Below are 16,676 nucleotides of genomic sequence, written 5' to 3' on the forward strand. Positions count from 1 at the left end.
AATGGCAGCATGGGGATTTGAACTTACCCTGGTGATTAAGCTATTGCCCCTCAGCAACAAACTTACCTTCCTATCCTCTGCTTTGTGATGCTACAGATGAGGCTCTGAAATGACAGTTCTGCTTTGCCAGGGGGGTGGGCCTGAAGTTAGGGGGCACTTCCAGGAAGGCTTGCCATTACTTTTGGCATCACCCTAGCGATAATTCCTCACCAGCAGTGGTGGTTGGTTCCAGCCATTTTCCCCAGCACGGTCAGCTCAGGGCCCCTTCCGCAGGAGTCTGAGTTCCCCGCTCCACAGGTACCCTAGCTAAGCTTCCATGGTCTATAACTCTGACCTCTGCCCTTTGTTCCCTCAGCCCCAGGAGGGGTAGTTTCCTCCTGAAAGTACCGCCGCTATTACTTCAGCATTCCCTCTTTACTTCTCCAGTTCTCCAGTACCCTATGTTAAATTCTCTCTGTCACAGTAACCAGTCTGGTGTCCGTTTTCCTATCTGGACGCTGACTGATACACTATTCACAGTACTGATTAAGCTTGCCTGTTTATTATGTGCGTCTTTGGAACCAGTTCTGACTTAGCTGTTTTATGGGAGGCAGCGGAGGAATCACGCAGACACTGTCAACTGGCTCAGGTGGCACCAGAGCTCACCAATGCGGGAGACGAGGTCTCCGAGGAGGTACCTGCTGTTCTGCAGAGGTGGGATCTGGGGTGGGGAGGGGTACCTTCCTCAGGGGGCCTCTCAGGTAGACAGATGGGCATCACAAAGTCATTCAGCACTGGGCCCTTTGACAGCTCCACCAGCGCCACGTCATTCTCAAATGTTTCAGGGTCATACAGGGGATGGAGGAAGATGTGTTTGACCGCGAGATGCTGTTCAGTCTCATCTGACCGGAGCCTCCAATGCTTGCCTGGGCAAGAAGAAGGTACATGAGACACGGGAATAATGGAGGTGCAGAGGATAAGGTCTCACACACACCTTGCTCCCTGTCAGCCCCCTGTCCCATCCAGCCTGTTTCCAGCCTTAATTCTTTCACTCCCCTTCATACCTTTTCTTAGTCCTCCTGCCTACCTGCCCTTCCCCACTCATTCTCATGGGCGCCCAGCTCTGTCTTTGTGCATGAGCTGATCCCATGGCCTTACAATACTCATTCCGGTGCTCATTTCCACATGTTCAAACCACATAAACACCCTTCGGTGCCTGGATCACGTGTTGCCTCCTCCATGAAGCCTCTCCAGTTCTTGAATTAGATTTTTCAGTTAGAAGTCTTTTCCCTGACGTTTTATCTGTTTCTCTCCTACAGAATTTACTACTTTCTCTCTTTCTTATAAGAAAGTAGAGGTCTCCGTGTTCATGGTTTATTCCTTTATTAAACTGTCAGCTCCTTGTGGGCAGGAACTAGATCTTAATCATACCCGTGTCCTAGATCCTGGCATAATGTCAGTAGATAAATATCTGTTGAACTCATTGAATCAGCTGGTGGTCTTGATTTTATAAAGGGGAGGACAGGCTTGGTGTGTATGTATATGATCTGTTTCCAACCATGGTTTTCTAGAAGCCTGAAGCATCTTTGGAAATTATCTAGACCAGGCTCTTTATTTTACCTTAATATAATGTTTATTACAAAACACTGAGGCCTAGACTTCAATGACTTTCTCATGGTCCCACCACCTGGCAATCATTGCCTTGGACTTAGACCCAGATTCCTGGACTCCAGTCCAGCTCGTTGATGAGTGAGTGAGTGGACACATCCCATGCCCAGAAACACAGTGGCTTCAGGAATCAACTTGCCCCTCACTCACCCACGATGATTTTGAAGTCAGAAGGGTTGAGCAGGTATATGTCATATAGGGTTGGGTCCTCTGGATTCAGTGAGTGGTGGAGGCAGTGAGCCGCAGTCACAATCCATTTGGAGCCTGAGAACAGAATTGTACACACATGGCCCTGCATTGCCCCGTCCTGCCTCCGACTGTCTTGAGCTGAGGGTCTACTCCAAGGTAACCCTCTCCATCACATTTCACAGCCCCCGTCCAGACATTCATATCCTAATCTGAAGATGAGGAGGTAAATCTGTGATTGTATCTGCCTATTACAACCAAAGCCTATACATCTTAAACAGGTTTTCAGGGCTCCCTTAAACCCGTGGGGTTGGGGAGACCCAGACAGCCCAAGGTGGGTCCACAAAACTCCTGGGACTCACTGGCCACCCCTCAGGCCTTGTGGTCCCCAGGCCAGCATCAACAGCCTCATTTGGAAACTCCTTAGAAATGCAGACTCTCAGGCCCCATCTCGGATCTATTGAATCAGAACCTGCATTCAGTAGGAAAATCTGGGGATTTTAACAAGATAATTCCTGTGCACACTAAAGGACAAAAAGTACTGCTTTAGCGTGGTGCTTCTCAGCTGCGAGTGCACATTAGAATCATCTGGGGAATTTAAAAACAAAGCAAAATAAAACAAATTGTGCTTAGGACAGATGCCAGACCAGCTAATTCATGGGAGTGGGGCCCAAGCACAAGTATATTTTAAAAGTTCCCCAGCTGATTCTACTGCTACCACGGCTCTGAACATAACTTCTCATTTTATAGATATGGGTCCTGAGGCCTGGTGTCAAGCAGGGATGTCTACAGTTACCCGGAAGGTTAGTGGCAGGCCAGGGCTAGGGCCTGGGTCTCCTGACGGTCAGCTTAGAGCATTTCTTGTATCTCCACTGTATTTCCTCCTCAATGGACAAGTTCCTGCCCTTTTGTTAGTACAGGGTCAGGCTTCAGTTCATCCTTTGGAATGGATGGGAAGCCCATAAATAGCTACACCCAGAGGCATAACCATGATGAACCAAGCAGCAAGAAAAGCACCAGGGCTTTGGGGTGGGGGCATTGGGGCAGAGTCCCAGGAAGAGGTACCTTTCTGGAGCAAGTCCCAGGCTCCATTTGGTCCTCAGTGTCAGCCCTGTGCTCTGGGTACTGGGTTCTGGGTGGAGCGGCACATGGATCAGCTGGGGGTGTTTTCCATATCTGACCATAGCCAGAGGCTGTTGGCTGAACTTTCCAGGTAGAGAAAGTGGGATGAGGTAGCCAGGTAGGACAGCCTGCCTCAGTGCAGGGCTCTGGCCATTTAGATGAGCCCAGGAGTGTGCAATGGCCAGTCCAGAGATGCAGCTTTGCTTCCCAAATACTCTGAGTCCCTGAGCCAGACTCCCTCTAAGCAGCCTTCAGTGTGGACACTGCCATGTGGTACTTTCCCTCCTTCCTTTTTCCCTTAGCCCCTTTTCTGCTTTCTCTGCCCTCTCCCATCCCTCCCTCTCTCTACAAAACAGAATCACAGGAGGAGGAGAGTCTAGATTAGGAATGTTGTACAGGGCAAAGCATGAGCGAACTTGTAGTTTGGCCAAGGATAGAGAAGCAGACTCCAACAGGTTCAAAACAGAAGTAACAGGGAGTAAACGTGCAGTAGACACAGTTAGCCCTCTGTATGTGCTTGTTTCAGATCCAGAAATTCAACCAACTGTGGATTGAAAACATTAGGAAAAAAGTTACATTGTTGCTGACACGTACTATTTAGTTGGGTCTAGGATGGTTGCTTGTATATGGAACATGCACAGACTTTTTCTTGTTGTTATTCCTTAAATAATACAGCATAGGAACTATTTACATAGCATTTATATTATATCAGCTATTATAAGTTATGTAGAGATGATTTCAAGTATACAGGAAGAAGTGTGTAGGTTACGTGCAAATACTAAGGCATTTTATATCAGGGACTTGACGTCTGCGGATTTTGGTATCCAGTAGGGTAGGGCCTGGAACCAGTCACCCGAGAACACTGACGGATGACTATACAGTAAGCACTGAACATTATCAAACTTAAAAACTCAGGACCCAACACAACTAATTCTTAAAACTGTGGGCACATAATCGATCTCCTTTACTCACGTTCTAGCAAAACCGGCAATGTCTGGTGATGGAGTCTCGCTCCCTCCATCTCTCTGTCTGCTCCCCCTCACTCACCATCTCTCTGCTCTCTTCTGACCCTTTCTTCACTTTTGGTTCCTCCCTGTTTTTCTGTCTCTCCTGATTTCTCCTCTCTCTTGGGTGTCTCGTGACCCACCAGTCTCTCTTCCTCTTGTCGTATTTGTTTCCTTTTATTTTCCCCTTAATCTCTCTTTAGCTCCCTCTCTTACTTTCCAGGTCTCTCTCGTGTTCTGTCTCTCTTTCTGTCTTCTCTATATTTGTCCTTCTAGCTCTGCCTCTCTTTTCCTCTCCCCCTTCTTTTCCTTGGTCCTCGCCCCTGCCCACTCCCCACAGGGCTGCCCCTGTCCCACCTGTACTCATTCTCCAGGCCCCTTGGGGAGGACTCCATACAGTGGGACCATGCGTCTTTGTGTTATTGGGAATATAAGGATCAATTTCTTGGCAGAGGAGGGGTAACGCCTGTTCCCATTTCACATTCCCCAAGGTGTCCGGACTGCAGCCCTTGTCCAGGGCTGGTGTCTCCCCTCAGGGATCCCTGATGAGGAGTTGTCCTCACCTGACCGCGCCCTGGAGGAGGTGGGTCGGTGAGAGGTGAGGCCTGCAGCCCAGGAGTGGCCCAGGCAGACACGGACCCGTCCAGGCCTTCTTCCTCTGTGATGGGATCAAGTCGGAAACTGGCTGGGGACTCTAGAATGCTATTAATTTTTCTTATGTTGTTAGAGCTGGAATGGACCTTCGATTATCCAAACCAAACTGTGGCAGGAAGATGTGTCAGCCATTCCTTTCCTGTCCTCACTCCTACTCCCACCACGTTCAATCCACTACAAAATTCTGACAGTCCTATTTCCCAAATGCTTTTGAATCTGCCTCATTTCCATGTGGTCCCCTGTCCTTATTCTGAAGCTAATGACTTCCTCCCCCACTGTTGCAATAGCCACTTCACTGAAATCCTGGACTCCGGATTCTCCCTCCTTTCAATCCACACTGCCTTTGGAGAGAACTTTCCAGAACATGCTTATAAACCTGCAGCAGCATTCAGGATAAAATCTGAATTCCTAAGCAGGGTATTCTAGGCCTTTGTTCATCTCCCTTCCCTGACTTCTCCAGGGTGAGTTTCCTGGTTCTCACTGATCCCACAGCCCTGGTATACTCTGCCTTTGAGCTGCAGGTAAGTGCCTTGGGCTGTAATCCACATTTGAGGGGCTGACTCCCTGACCCTTCCCAGTGCCAGAGACTGACCAGGACTCAGTAGGTATTTGTTGACTGAAGGAACCAGCTAGAACAGGAACACATGTCTCCTGGCTCCAGCTAAAGACTCTGTATCCCACATTTTACTTCTGGGCCCTGCTACCAGTGTGGATAATGATTCTCAATGATGAAATCTTGATCAGTCTCAGAAAGAGGGTCGGGTCCCTTTGCTTCCACCCTGGCACCTAACCCTGGTCCCCCATCCCTTCCACCTTCTCCTTACCTAGAAGGGAGCCCCCACAGAAGGGCTGCCCATTCAGGTGCGACAGCATGGCAATCCAGGGGGTGGTGCCCTTTACAGCCGGGCGTCCATTGAAGATCCTGGCCATCAGCTTCCGGGAGAACTTGGGGAGCCCGCACACTGCAGTCAAGGGAGGGAGGGACACATCACACTCTGGGCTCCATCTTGCCCTCTGCCAGAGCTACCAGCTCATCACCTTCTGTAAGGAACATCTGTTACGCTTTGATCTCCCAGCATCCATTGCCCCTTCCGGTGATAGCACGCCAGTTTTCCTCTGGGATCCACTCTTCTCCCTTGCTTAGTCCATATATCCTGAGTTGGAGTGACTTTACCAACTCAGATTCCAGGGGTAGGAACGTGACCCAGACCTGACTAATTAAACCCTCTCGTCCTCTGGTCCCAACTATTGCTCAGAGATGGGAATGAAACCCTGGCCAGGGCAATGAGTCTGACTTGGGAGTTTTGTAAGCATATTGGAGAAAGAGATGGCCTTTATCAGTTGGGGTTGCTAAGCTACTGGCTATAAGCCCAGGTATGCCCATGATCACTTCATGGAGAACCTGCTGAGAATGATGCTACTAACATAGAAAAGGGGAGCTAGAAAATGAGGAGTGAAGCAAGAGAGACCTTGTATCCTAATGTTTGAGCTCCTTGATTTAACCATACCTGAAGCCTTTTGATATAGACTTTTCAGCTATGTGAGCCTATAATTCACTCTCTGCCCACCCCCTCCCCCCGAAACTGTTTATATTGTGTTTCTGTCACTTAAAATGAGAGTCCTGACTAATAAACAAATGTCATGCTCCATCCACAGGGATCTCTTTGCCTCAGAGAAGCCCTGCCTCAGGGCCTTGGGGATTGAATACCCCTCCTCGCCCCCAACCAGTGACTGCCTGCTTCATACTGTGTTTTCATGGACCTGGACTCACAGACACAGCACACACGAACCTTACAGCGGAAGCCCTTGGAGACCATCTAGGCTATCCCTCCATCATGCAGCTAAGGAAACTGAGGCCTAGAGAAGTGAATTGACTTGCCAAAAGTTACCCTGTAAGTTAGTAGCAAGAGACTATTTCTAGGTCTCCTGACTTCCAACTCTGGGCTTTTCCCACTCTGGCCAGTACCACTGACTCTTACTACATATGTGACTTCCCAGAGCCCTCATACCGCAAACTCTGATCCAGCTGTCACCAGCCTGCTGAGTAGGGCTGAGGAAAATCTCAGATGTATGTGCTGCAACCTTGCCTGCTTCTTCAGCGTCTCCCAGCATCATCAATGCTACCTGCCCTCAGCCAGCTGCCCCAAGCTAACCTCCTGCCCCCATTCCCACAGATACTCAGAGGCCACTGAGTAAAATCTCCCCCAACCAGCCCCTATCCAATCTGCTTCCTCTGTAAACTTTCTTCTCTTCAGAACTAATTCCAGGCTTTGGATCTCCTCACTTCCAAACTCTTGGGGACCTGGCTTTGGGGATACTCACCCCTCTCCTGTATCATGCATCTCTCCTTTCTCTATGTGTCCAAAACATTTTAGAATTCTCATTCTAAAATCAAACTTCCATTTTCCCTGCTTCCGTTCATTTCAAAGTCTCTCCTCCTCTCATCCATAGTCAAGCTTCTGGAAAGAGGAGTTGATACTCAGTCTCCACATCCTTCTCTCTCCTTTGGGGATAAATTTGGAAGAAGTGCCATGCTCTGCACATACTTGGAAGCAAAGTGGCCATTTGAATATTTAATAGATCCACAACCATAGATGGCGATAAAATGGCTCTGGGCCAATAAATGGAACTTCAACAGTGATATGTACATGTATAGGGAGATACAATTTGAAATTTTATCTCATGTATTTTCATCCCTAGGAAGTCTCCTTGTCCTGTGACTCCTCACTATTGAAGCTGGAGCATCCACTCTTTTAGGTGAAGTTAGATACAGCTTTGACTTTTGAAAGAGCAAAGCACAAAACAAAGTCTAGAAATACAAACTTTCATTTGAAGAGTCAGGGCTTGTAGTAAAAAACTTGTATGTTTCAAGGAACCAAAACCCAGAGAACTGAGCATAGACTATTTACTATGAGACACAGATAAGGGAGGATGTAAGGGCAGTTTCCTGCCTCAGAAAAGAGGTCAAACCTAAGAGAAGTCTGGAGAAGGACGGAGGGAGGAAAGTGGGGAGGGAAGGCCGAACCGGGAGAGATAGAAGAGAGAGGAGGAGGAGGAGGGGACAGAGGAGGAGAGAGGGAGGGTTCGGGACCTTAAACACCAGCAGCTGGCCTGCCCCTGGCTCCTCTCGCAGAGTTGGCAGGAGTGACTGGGTCCCTGTCCCTGGGGCACTCCAGTCGGAAGCTTCCTCTGGACTATCCTGTGGCACTTGCACTGTTGACTACTTTTCATCCCCCTTGACACTCCCTGGGATCTGAAGCATGTCTCTTCCTGTGTTTCTGACCCCTCTTTTTGTCTCATTTCTCTTCTTCTCTCTATGCCTCCCAAGCTGCAGATGGGGAAATTGAGGCCGAGAAAAGGAAAGTGATTTGTTAAAGGTTATACATGCTGCTGTTTCCCTTGTTCAGTCTGCCCCTCCACCCTTTGTCCTGCAAACTTCCAGTAGATAATACCACCTCCTCCTATGTCATCATACCTCCTATACCCTGTGGGATTTCAACTCAGGATCTCTAATCTGCCCCCTGCTCTGAAATATTCCCTCCTTAAGTCTCCAGCTGTGTGGCTCATAAACTCTCCCAGCACAGCAAAGCCAAGCCCTGGCCTCCACTCTCCCCTTTGTTATTCCAGATGTCTGCTGGTGTCTGCACAGGCCTCATCCTTGTAGCCTCTCTTTCCTTCAACCCCCATATTCAATTAGCCACTAAACCAGCAAAAAGAATCACCAGGAGAAGCAGAGAGTAATGTGTCTCCTCTGCTCCATGTCACAGTGTGCTCTCCATGTGACCTCATGACACTTCAGTGTCTCAATATGTCACAACATATAGTCCAAATGTCTAGAGGAAAGTAAACATCTGAAATGTCATAGAACACAAGACATGATAATACTTGAAACCTGCTAAATACAAAGTGCAAAACATAACTTAGGATTCTTTCAGTTCTCAATAGGGTAAAAAGCATGACATTTTCATTCTGATACAAATTCCAATCAAAGGCACAGCAGGAGTGCATCCCTAGGACAGCCCTCACGAGCAGGCTAGCTTGTGCCACCCCAGCACCTGCACTATTTCCAAGCCCAGACACGAAGCTCTGTCCAATGCACTGCTTAAATGTTTTTACACCTCCCCTGCCCCCACATCTGCACTGTCACAGCCCTAGGTCTGGTGGGTGTTCACCAGCTCTTTCCAGAATGGTTTCAGTAGCTTCCCGACCGCTCTCTCTAGCTCAGTCCCTCCCCATACACCACTTGCCCCACCATGCTGCCCACCCTCGGACCTGCTGATTCAGAATTTCACAAGCATCCTAGGTAACTCTGATATACCCGAAATTAGAGAATCACTAGTTACAGGATAGAGTGAAGACATAGTGTGTCTTCTGAGATGCTTTCCCGTCTGCTTTAATCCCCATTGTTCACTCCACTCATGGCACGCTTTCCTGTGTGGTCTTTGTCCGCTTTGCCTGTCCGCTCCCTACCCCAGAGCAGTCTTTACAACCTCTCTGCAAAGCTCTCCAGATCCCCTTTCAGCTGTATGGATTTCTTGCTCCTTTAAGTTCCCCTAACACTGCAATCTCCACTCCTCTTGTGACATTTAACTCCTTTTGACTGTGTGAGACCTAGATGTACACGACCTTGCTTTGCATGCTTGTTTAAACTCGTTGAAGTCAAGGGCTTGAATAGCAGGCAATGCCATGTAATGAAGGAATGCGCAGCCTCTGAGAGGGCACGTGTCAATAGCCACCCCCATTCTTCATCACCCCTTCTTGGATGATGTCGTAGATGACAAATTTGTACTTCTTCTGTAATGGGAGAGGTTTTGGCTTAATGAGGGGCCAGTTTCTCTTTAAAGAGTCAAAACAAAACAAACCCCAAATGTAGGCTGTTGATTATCCACGGAGGTTTTATTTCCACTTTAGAACCCTGACAGGAGAAACAGAGTGCAAAGGCACCTTACAGAGTAGTGAAGCTTGTGATATAATATATACAATATATAGCATCCTCTACATACACTTCATAGACATAGGAGTGTGGTTTCATGAACCGATTAGAAAAGTGGACACTTCCCAATTGTTCTCGTGGAATCCCACTCAGGGACTTCTCTGGCCGCCAGTCTCTGATGGAGAATCACAGGACAGCGAGCTCTGGGAGTTGATGGACCATCAGCCCCTGAGGGTCAGGGTGCCGGCAGTCAGAAGCACTGAGTGTTGGAGGTGGAAGGACGCTGAGGGGGTCTAATGCCTTCCTTTTACAGATGGGGAAACTGAGGCCCAGAGAAGGAAAGTGATGTGTTAAAGGTTATACAGCCAGTTGGGGGCAGAGCTGGGGCTAGAGCCCAGGACTCTTGGCTCTCTCTGTCTCTTCTCACTGCCTTTCACGGCCAAGTCTCTGCCTCCCCTCACTCTGGCTTCTGGAAGTCGGAGGAGTGCTTTCCTCTGAACAGTCACGTTGGGTGAATTTTCTGAAGAGCTCAGACCCTGTGCAACCTGGTGGCTTTAGGTCACTTCTAACATCCTGAGCCCATTCTTCTTCCGTTTTCCCGCCCAGAGGCGCAGCAGTGTGGGCTTTCTCTTTTTCCAAGCGACCCAGGTGAGTCTTCATGCCTGGGGCTGGGGCTGGGGCTAGTAAACCTTTTCAGATGATGCGTTTCAAGGCTGGAAGGTTGCTTTGTGCTTGTCTGGAGCTGCAGGTGTGGACACACCATGTCATCAGCTGGCATTTGAGTGTAACATATGGGTCCAAGTGACGTGTTCTGAGTTGACAATAGGAATTTAACAGGATTGGGGAGCCTCCCAGTGCTATTGTCTCCCCCCAGTCACCCAAACCTTCCCAGCTTTCTCCTCGTCCTTTAAAATTCCTTTAGCAGGGAACATAAGCGCTAAGGCCTGGATGGCAAGAAGCTTTTGGGAGAGAAACCCCAGGGATAAGAATACTGCAGCGGTTACACGAAGAGAGAGGGGCTTTCAGGGTATGATCCTTGTCTCCCCCAAACTGAGTGGTTTTCTCCTAGAGGAGGGACTAGACTTCTCTGTGCTCAGAGCGCAGAACTGGGAAAATATATGGACTCAGAATTCAGCTCAATGGAAGGAAACATTTTCTAACAATCAGGCCCAGTTCCACCAACAGGGGGTTTGATAATTGAATCGGAGTGAATAAGGTCACTGGGTAAAGCAGTGACCTTAGGAGAGGGGTGCTAGGACCGGCCCAGACATCTAGCTCCCTTGTATTGCTGAGGACGGCGCGGCCTGAAAAGGGGAAGGGACTTGCCCAGGGCCGTGGACCCAGGATTCTTGGGTAGAGACTTTCCCCCGATACCACACTGCTGCCTCTCGGGGTCCTGGGGCTGTCTCAGGAGGGTGGGGGCAGCATGTTCCATTCCATCGAGTCTGGTGAGTAACAGGGAGTGTGCCATCAGAAGTGTGTGGGCAGCCTCGCTCAGGCTGGGGCAGGGCAGGCAGGCCCTGAGGAGGTCGGTCAGCTCACCGCTCCACCTGGAGCTCCCCCAGACCTTGTGGGGAGCCCAGCTGCTCCCAGACCCAGTCCACATAGTTGGAGACCTTCGTGTAGACCCCATAGACCTGCTTGCTGCCACATTCTTCAGGGCCCCCCCAGGACACCAGACCTTGGGCCACCCAGCTCTGGCTTAAGTCATCAAGGAGGACAAACGCCCCGCCACTGTCTCCAAGGCATGTGTCCTTGCCGCCCTCATAGTAGCCAGCACAGAACATGTTTTCAGTGACGCTGTAGTTGCCCAAGCGGGACTCGTAGCTGGTTTTGCACTCGGCATGTGGCACCACGGGTAGCTTGACATACTGCAGGATATCTGACAAGGTCCGCGTGCCGCTGCTGATGATCTCATCCACTGTCACGTTAGGATTGGAGATGCCCCAGCCGGCCACCAGGCCCAGCGTGTGGGGCGCCGGGCCTTCGGGCTCGGGCCTCGGCAGGCAGATGGGCATGATGTGGGGTCCCAGTGGCACAGGCTCCTGAAGCTGTACCAGAGCTATGTCGTGGTTGTAGTTCTGGATGTTGAAGTCTGGGTGAAGCACCACTCGGGCAGCTGAGCTGTTGGCTGCCCCCGATTTGTCCCGTATGTCATGCAGGCCCAGGTAGACAGTGATGTGCTCCTTGGAGACCGGTATCACTGTGTTGTCTCTGCGCTGGGAGCGCAGCACATGGGCTGCCGTGAGGATCCAAGACTCAGAGAGCAGGGCCCCGCTCCCAAACCACTTGTCGTTTGGCACCCTCGAGGTATCTTCCACCACGATGAGGGCCTGCCAGGGGAAGAGGCCGGGCTCAGCATTCCGGCCCCCGATGATCCGCTTGACCAGGTTTGGCAGGGAGCGGGAGGGCTGACCACACACTGTAAGGAGAAGGGAGTGGGGACAAGAGACAGAGACTCGTCAGGTCAACCATGGGAAAAGAGTCAGCAAAAGAAATTTACATCTCACCCACTGTAGATTATGCCACCATGGGACCCTACTCTACATCATGAGGCCACACTGGCCTCGGAAAGCTCTGTGCAGGGTCTTATTTGGCCTAAGTCTTTCTAGTCTGGCCATGCTGTAGCCAGGACCATCTGTGGAACAGACCATTTCATATATGGGACCTTCACCATTTGAACCATTTCTAGCAAGGATCACTTTTGGCCTGGACCATCTTGAGCCTGGCCTCTCTTTGGCAGTGATCACCTTTCCCCTTTCTTTTCTAGAAGGACAGCTCCTAACCCAGACGTAGTCCATACTGTAGGTGCTTAGAAAATGTCTGAAAACCACAGGTCACGGGATTTGAGAGATGGAAGGAAACTAAAAGACTGCCTTGCAGGACACGGCAAACACTGACCTGGGAGCTAACACACCTGAGGCCTTGACCCAGCTTTTCTCTCCTAGGTCCTCTGTGACTCTGGGTAACTAAATTTCCCTTTCTGGATTTCAATTTTTTATCTTCCTAATGAGGCTATTGATCAAGATGATCTCCAAGGATACTTTAAATTCCAAATTCCTTTGATTTTTATTTCATTTGCCATGGCCACCCCCATTTTATCGGTGAGTAAACTCTCTAGCGGTTAAGTGATTTGCCCAAGATCACATGGCTAGTAAGGTAAGTAGCAGGGGCCTAACTGGATTCTCAGATCGATGCCTTGTCCTGTATCCCACAATGACTTGTTTCAGGTAAAGATCATGGTCACGAGCCCTCTAACCTTGTCTTCCTTAGCATAAAGGACTCATTCTGTGAATGGATGCCCAGGGCATCGAAGGTTAGGGGAAGGTGGCATAATCTACAAGCAATGATGCGTGGGCTCTGTTCTGAGCCACCCATCATTGCACCTAGGAACCTTGTAGTACCTTCAAGGGAAGAAGAAAGGTCTGATCAAACTTCGTTCCACCGCGCTGTACCCCGAGCATGCACATGCACCGCCAGCCTCCTGCGGCCAAACACTGTTGGCTCATGAGCAGAGGGTCTTCAGTACTAGCCCCCCGCTGGCTAAAAACACGTTCACATGGGCCCTTCCCAGCATGGTTTTTATGCCTGGGAAGTAAGCCTGGTATGAGTGTGGGCCTCCTTTTGGTTGCAAATGGCCAGACTACACTTCTGGCCCTGGAAACCATCAACAATCCTTTAAAGACCAAAGAGCATTTGAGTTTTCTTGGCAACTTTGGGAGGTCAGGCTTTCAGCAACCTAATGCTTTCCAGACGCTCTTCTTCTTGATGCCAAATGCGTTTTACATGATCCTGAGGCACCCTGTCTTTCACCCCAGGCCAGATGTGAGCTAGCATTTGCTAATCCAGATATGGCCTTTCAGAGTTGAAGGCCAGACTCCCAATTACAAGCATCAGTCTACAAGGTGACATCTCAAGGCAGGTTTGTGATCAGTCCTGCACAATTTATCTAGTGCCCAAAGGCCCTCATCTGGTGAGGGACACGCCTGTGGCTTAGTCCATGGTCACAACAAAACCAGTGCCGAATGGTGCCTTTTCTCAACCAATGTGCCAGTGGCATACCCCAGAATGTCAGAATTGGGGAAGCTTGGAGAACACCTAATTTACAGATGGAGAAACCGAGGTTCAGAGAAGGCAAGTGATGTGCTCAGTCATTAGTGGCAGAGCTAGAAGTAGAGCCCGTTTCTTCTGACTCTAGCTTCATTTTCTCCACTAAAGTTTGTTTACCTTCTTGCTATGCTCTTGTCCTATTAAAAGGTTGGGAGTGCTCATGGAAATGGGGCGATTCTTTTTGACTGGTACCATTTTACGTTTAGTTTTTCCTGGGACAAAGGAGTCTTCTTGAAATTCTGTATCTTCAGCTGTGCTGAAGCCAGACTTGGTCTCTAGAAGAGTGGAAGTGCTGAGGGAGGGGTCTTAAAACAAATATGTGATATTCTAGAATTTTGGGTTCATGAGGATAGCATAAAATGTAATCACAATCAAGAATGGCTCAGCATTGTTTGTGTTGACATGAAAAATCTTGGCTCCCCTTCCAGCTCTGCACCTAACTTTCTGTGGGTAGCCTTGGACCAATCATTATATCTCACTGATCCTATTTTTTCATGTGTAAAATAAGGGGCAAATAATATTAGCTTAACAGTTTTCTTGGAAAGGTGGATATTATGAGGCTCAGTGAAATGGCTTTCTCCATTTTGGCTTGCTTCAATCTCAGTATTTCAGGAGGAGAGAATTTAGAAATCTCTGGCCTGGTCCAGTGATACACGATAGTTCTACCCAACACCAGGTGTTAAAAGAATTTCATGACTCATTGTACCAAGATGCTTTCTATAAATATAGACGATGATGACTATTAAAAGTTACAGAATGTCATGGATCACATGGTCCTACTCCCTCCCTTTTGAGGGATGGAATTCTAGTCCCAGAGAGGTGACATTACTTACCCAAGACCACAATTAGGAAATGATAGCACCAGGACTAGGACCCAGGCCCCTAACTCCCAGCTCAGTGTCTCTTCCCTTTCCAGAGGTTGCAACATGGCTTCCCAGGATGGAATCCACCTGCGGTGCTGTTTTCTTTTGCCCACAGAGTGTTTTAGCAAAATGAGGATCTGACCCTCCAGTTTGTCACAGCTCCACCATTCCCCATCTTCTCTGACACCTCACCAACTGTGCCCCTGGATGTGCTCCTGGCTAAGGCTAAATGAGACGATGGGGATCAGTAGAGTGTGGGTGGGTTGACCTTTCCCCTGTTCCACCTGCTCATGAATTCTTTCTCAGGCTAAGGCCTTCCTAAGTGATGTCTTCCGAACCAGTCTTCACCCTTCCACTCCTAGACAACCATGTGAAATGACTTCCTCCTTCTCTAGGATCTCATAGCTCCTGTGAGGGCCCAAACTGATTCACAAATGCTGACACTTGCTTTCAGTTCTTAGGTGACTTGATAGCCTTTCCATTTTAACGTCTAACATCTAGAAGCCTACTGAGTGATACTGAGGGTTACTAAAATATGCCAGTCAAATAAAACACTTTATCAATCTACCAACACTCTAATTAAGTAAAATACAAGTGCCATCCAGCATTTAATCATACTGCAAAGTTCCTACTGCTTCAAGCAAATGCAGACAGAATCAGTGCTTCTTCTGAGTGTTATTTTGAATGGTTGTGTCTTTCAATTATTGCTATTCTTGCTGTTTTCAAAGTACAAATTTCTGTGTTGTGAATATTAAATTTAATTTCTGGGGGTTGTTTGTTTAACCCTGCAGTGTGCATATAGGGCTATGATTTTCTAATAAGTTGATTTGTGTGTGTGTGTGTGTGTGTGTGTGTGTGTGTGTATATGTACATATGTATATATATATGTGTGTGTATATATATGTATATATGTATATAGTATATATGTATATATATGTGTGTGTGTATATGTATATATATGTATGCATATGTATATATATGTAACAATGATTGTGATACAAATCATCCATACTTTTCATACTAACACAAATATCCACAAAATATCCCCTAAATCCATATGCACAGTGACACCCCCTGTTACCACAAGTCTTTTTTCATTTTAAAGTGTGGTCAGTAGGTGAGCCATGGGGAGGCCACAGTCAGTAAGACTTGCACACATTGCTCTTTGAAAGAACTCCTTACTCTGTCCTATGGTTATTTGTCTGATGTTGTTTGTTTTCTCTACAGTGGTGAGTGCTGGATGATGGGGTGCTCAGTTTCTTGATTATCCCAACACACGTAGACTGTGTGGGGTGAAAAACCTGGTGTGAAGGGAGTAGAACTGCAGAGAGGAGACAGGAGACTCCTGAAGTGATAGAGCTGGTGAACATAGAGGCTGGTTGGTTTGAGGTATGAGGCTGGGCTTCTCTGATCTTTGACCCTCTGAAGGTGTCTCAAAAAAAAGTCAAAGCCCCATGTCACCCATTTCCCGTTCCATTAACAGCCAGAGCACCTGCAGCCTGAAGGCCTTGGAGGGGAGACCTGGGGGCAGAGGACTTGAGGATGAGGTACCTGGCAGGCAGACGGGCTGGTCTCTCCCCAGGACTTCATTCATCCAGACTCCTTGGGCAGAACAGGTATAGATACCTGGGAGAGTGAGGAAAAATTGGAGAACGTGGTTGGTTGTTAGCACATTGGTTTTATGGATCTGGGTTCTTAATTTCTGTATTGTGGATCATTGCACATCTTCCAAATCATTTTTCTGATGCCTTTCCCTCTAGCCAGTCCTCTCTGCAGCCTGAAGCCTCTTTCTAAAATGAGAATCTGACCATGTCCCACCTTTGCTCAGTGTCACCAATAGCTCCCCATTGCCTCAAAAACAATCACCACATGCTTCAGCATGGTGTCCAAGGCTCTGTACAGTATGACTCCTGCTCCCTCCCTCCCAGCCCTGCTCAGCCCTGGCGGACACTGCTCATTAGTCACACAGGCCGTGGTTCACACAGAGCTCTGTGGGGCACTTGCCCTTCCCTTTCTTCTCCACTTTACAAACTCTTATCTGAGGCTTATGGTAGCTCTGTGAGCTACACCCCTGCTCCCTTTTTGAAGTGAGAACTTGGAGGCTTTGAGAAATTGGGAGAATTTTCTTAGTGCCACTCTGTAGCAGAGCAGAACTGA

The 16,676-nt window shown here is 48.5% G+C and overlaps 1 protein-coding gene across 4 annotated transcripts in view; it reads right to left on the reverse strand.

Moving 5' to 3' along the window:
• The window catches only part of MASP1 (MBL associated serine protease 1), a 65,246-nt gene that overhangs the window by 6,931 nt on the left and 41,639 nt on the right, over window positions 1-16,676 (reverse strand). For 3 of the 4 annotated variants that reach the window (XM_074329233.2, XM_019752099.3, XM_019752101.3), the window contains 2 exons: window positions 16,071-16,145; window positions 9,491-11,968 (listed from right to left, as the gene is read on the reverse strand). In XM_074329233.2, coding sequence (XP_074185334.1) covers window positions 11,085-11,968; window positions 16,071-16,145 — 959 coding nt within the window. In that variant the 3' untranslated portion in view covers window positions 9,491-11,084. Of the gene's footprint in view, window positions 1-719; window positions 906-1,797; window positions 1,912-5,437; window positions 5,576-9,490; window positions 11,969-16,070; window positions 16,146-16,676 lie in introns of those variants that run through there. The other variant, XM_019752100.3, reaches the window with a different exon arrangement.

Source organism: Rhinolophus sinicus, chromosome 17 (assembly GCF_057876585.1).
Source record: "Rhinolophus sinicus isolate RSI-liver-muscle chromosome 17, RSI-T2T, whole genome shotgun sequence".
NCBI classification, from domain to species: domain Eukaryota; kingdom Metazoa; phylum Chordata; class Mammalia; order Chiroptera; family Rhinolophidae; genus Rhinolophus; species Rhinolophus sinicus.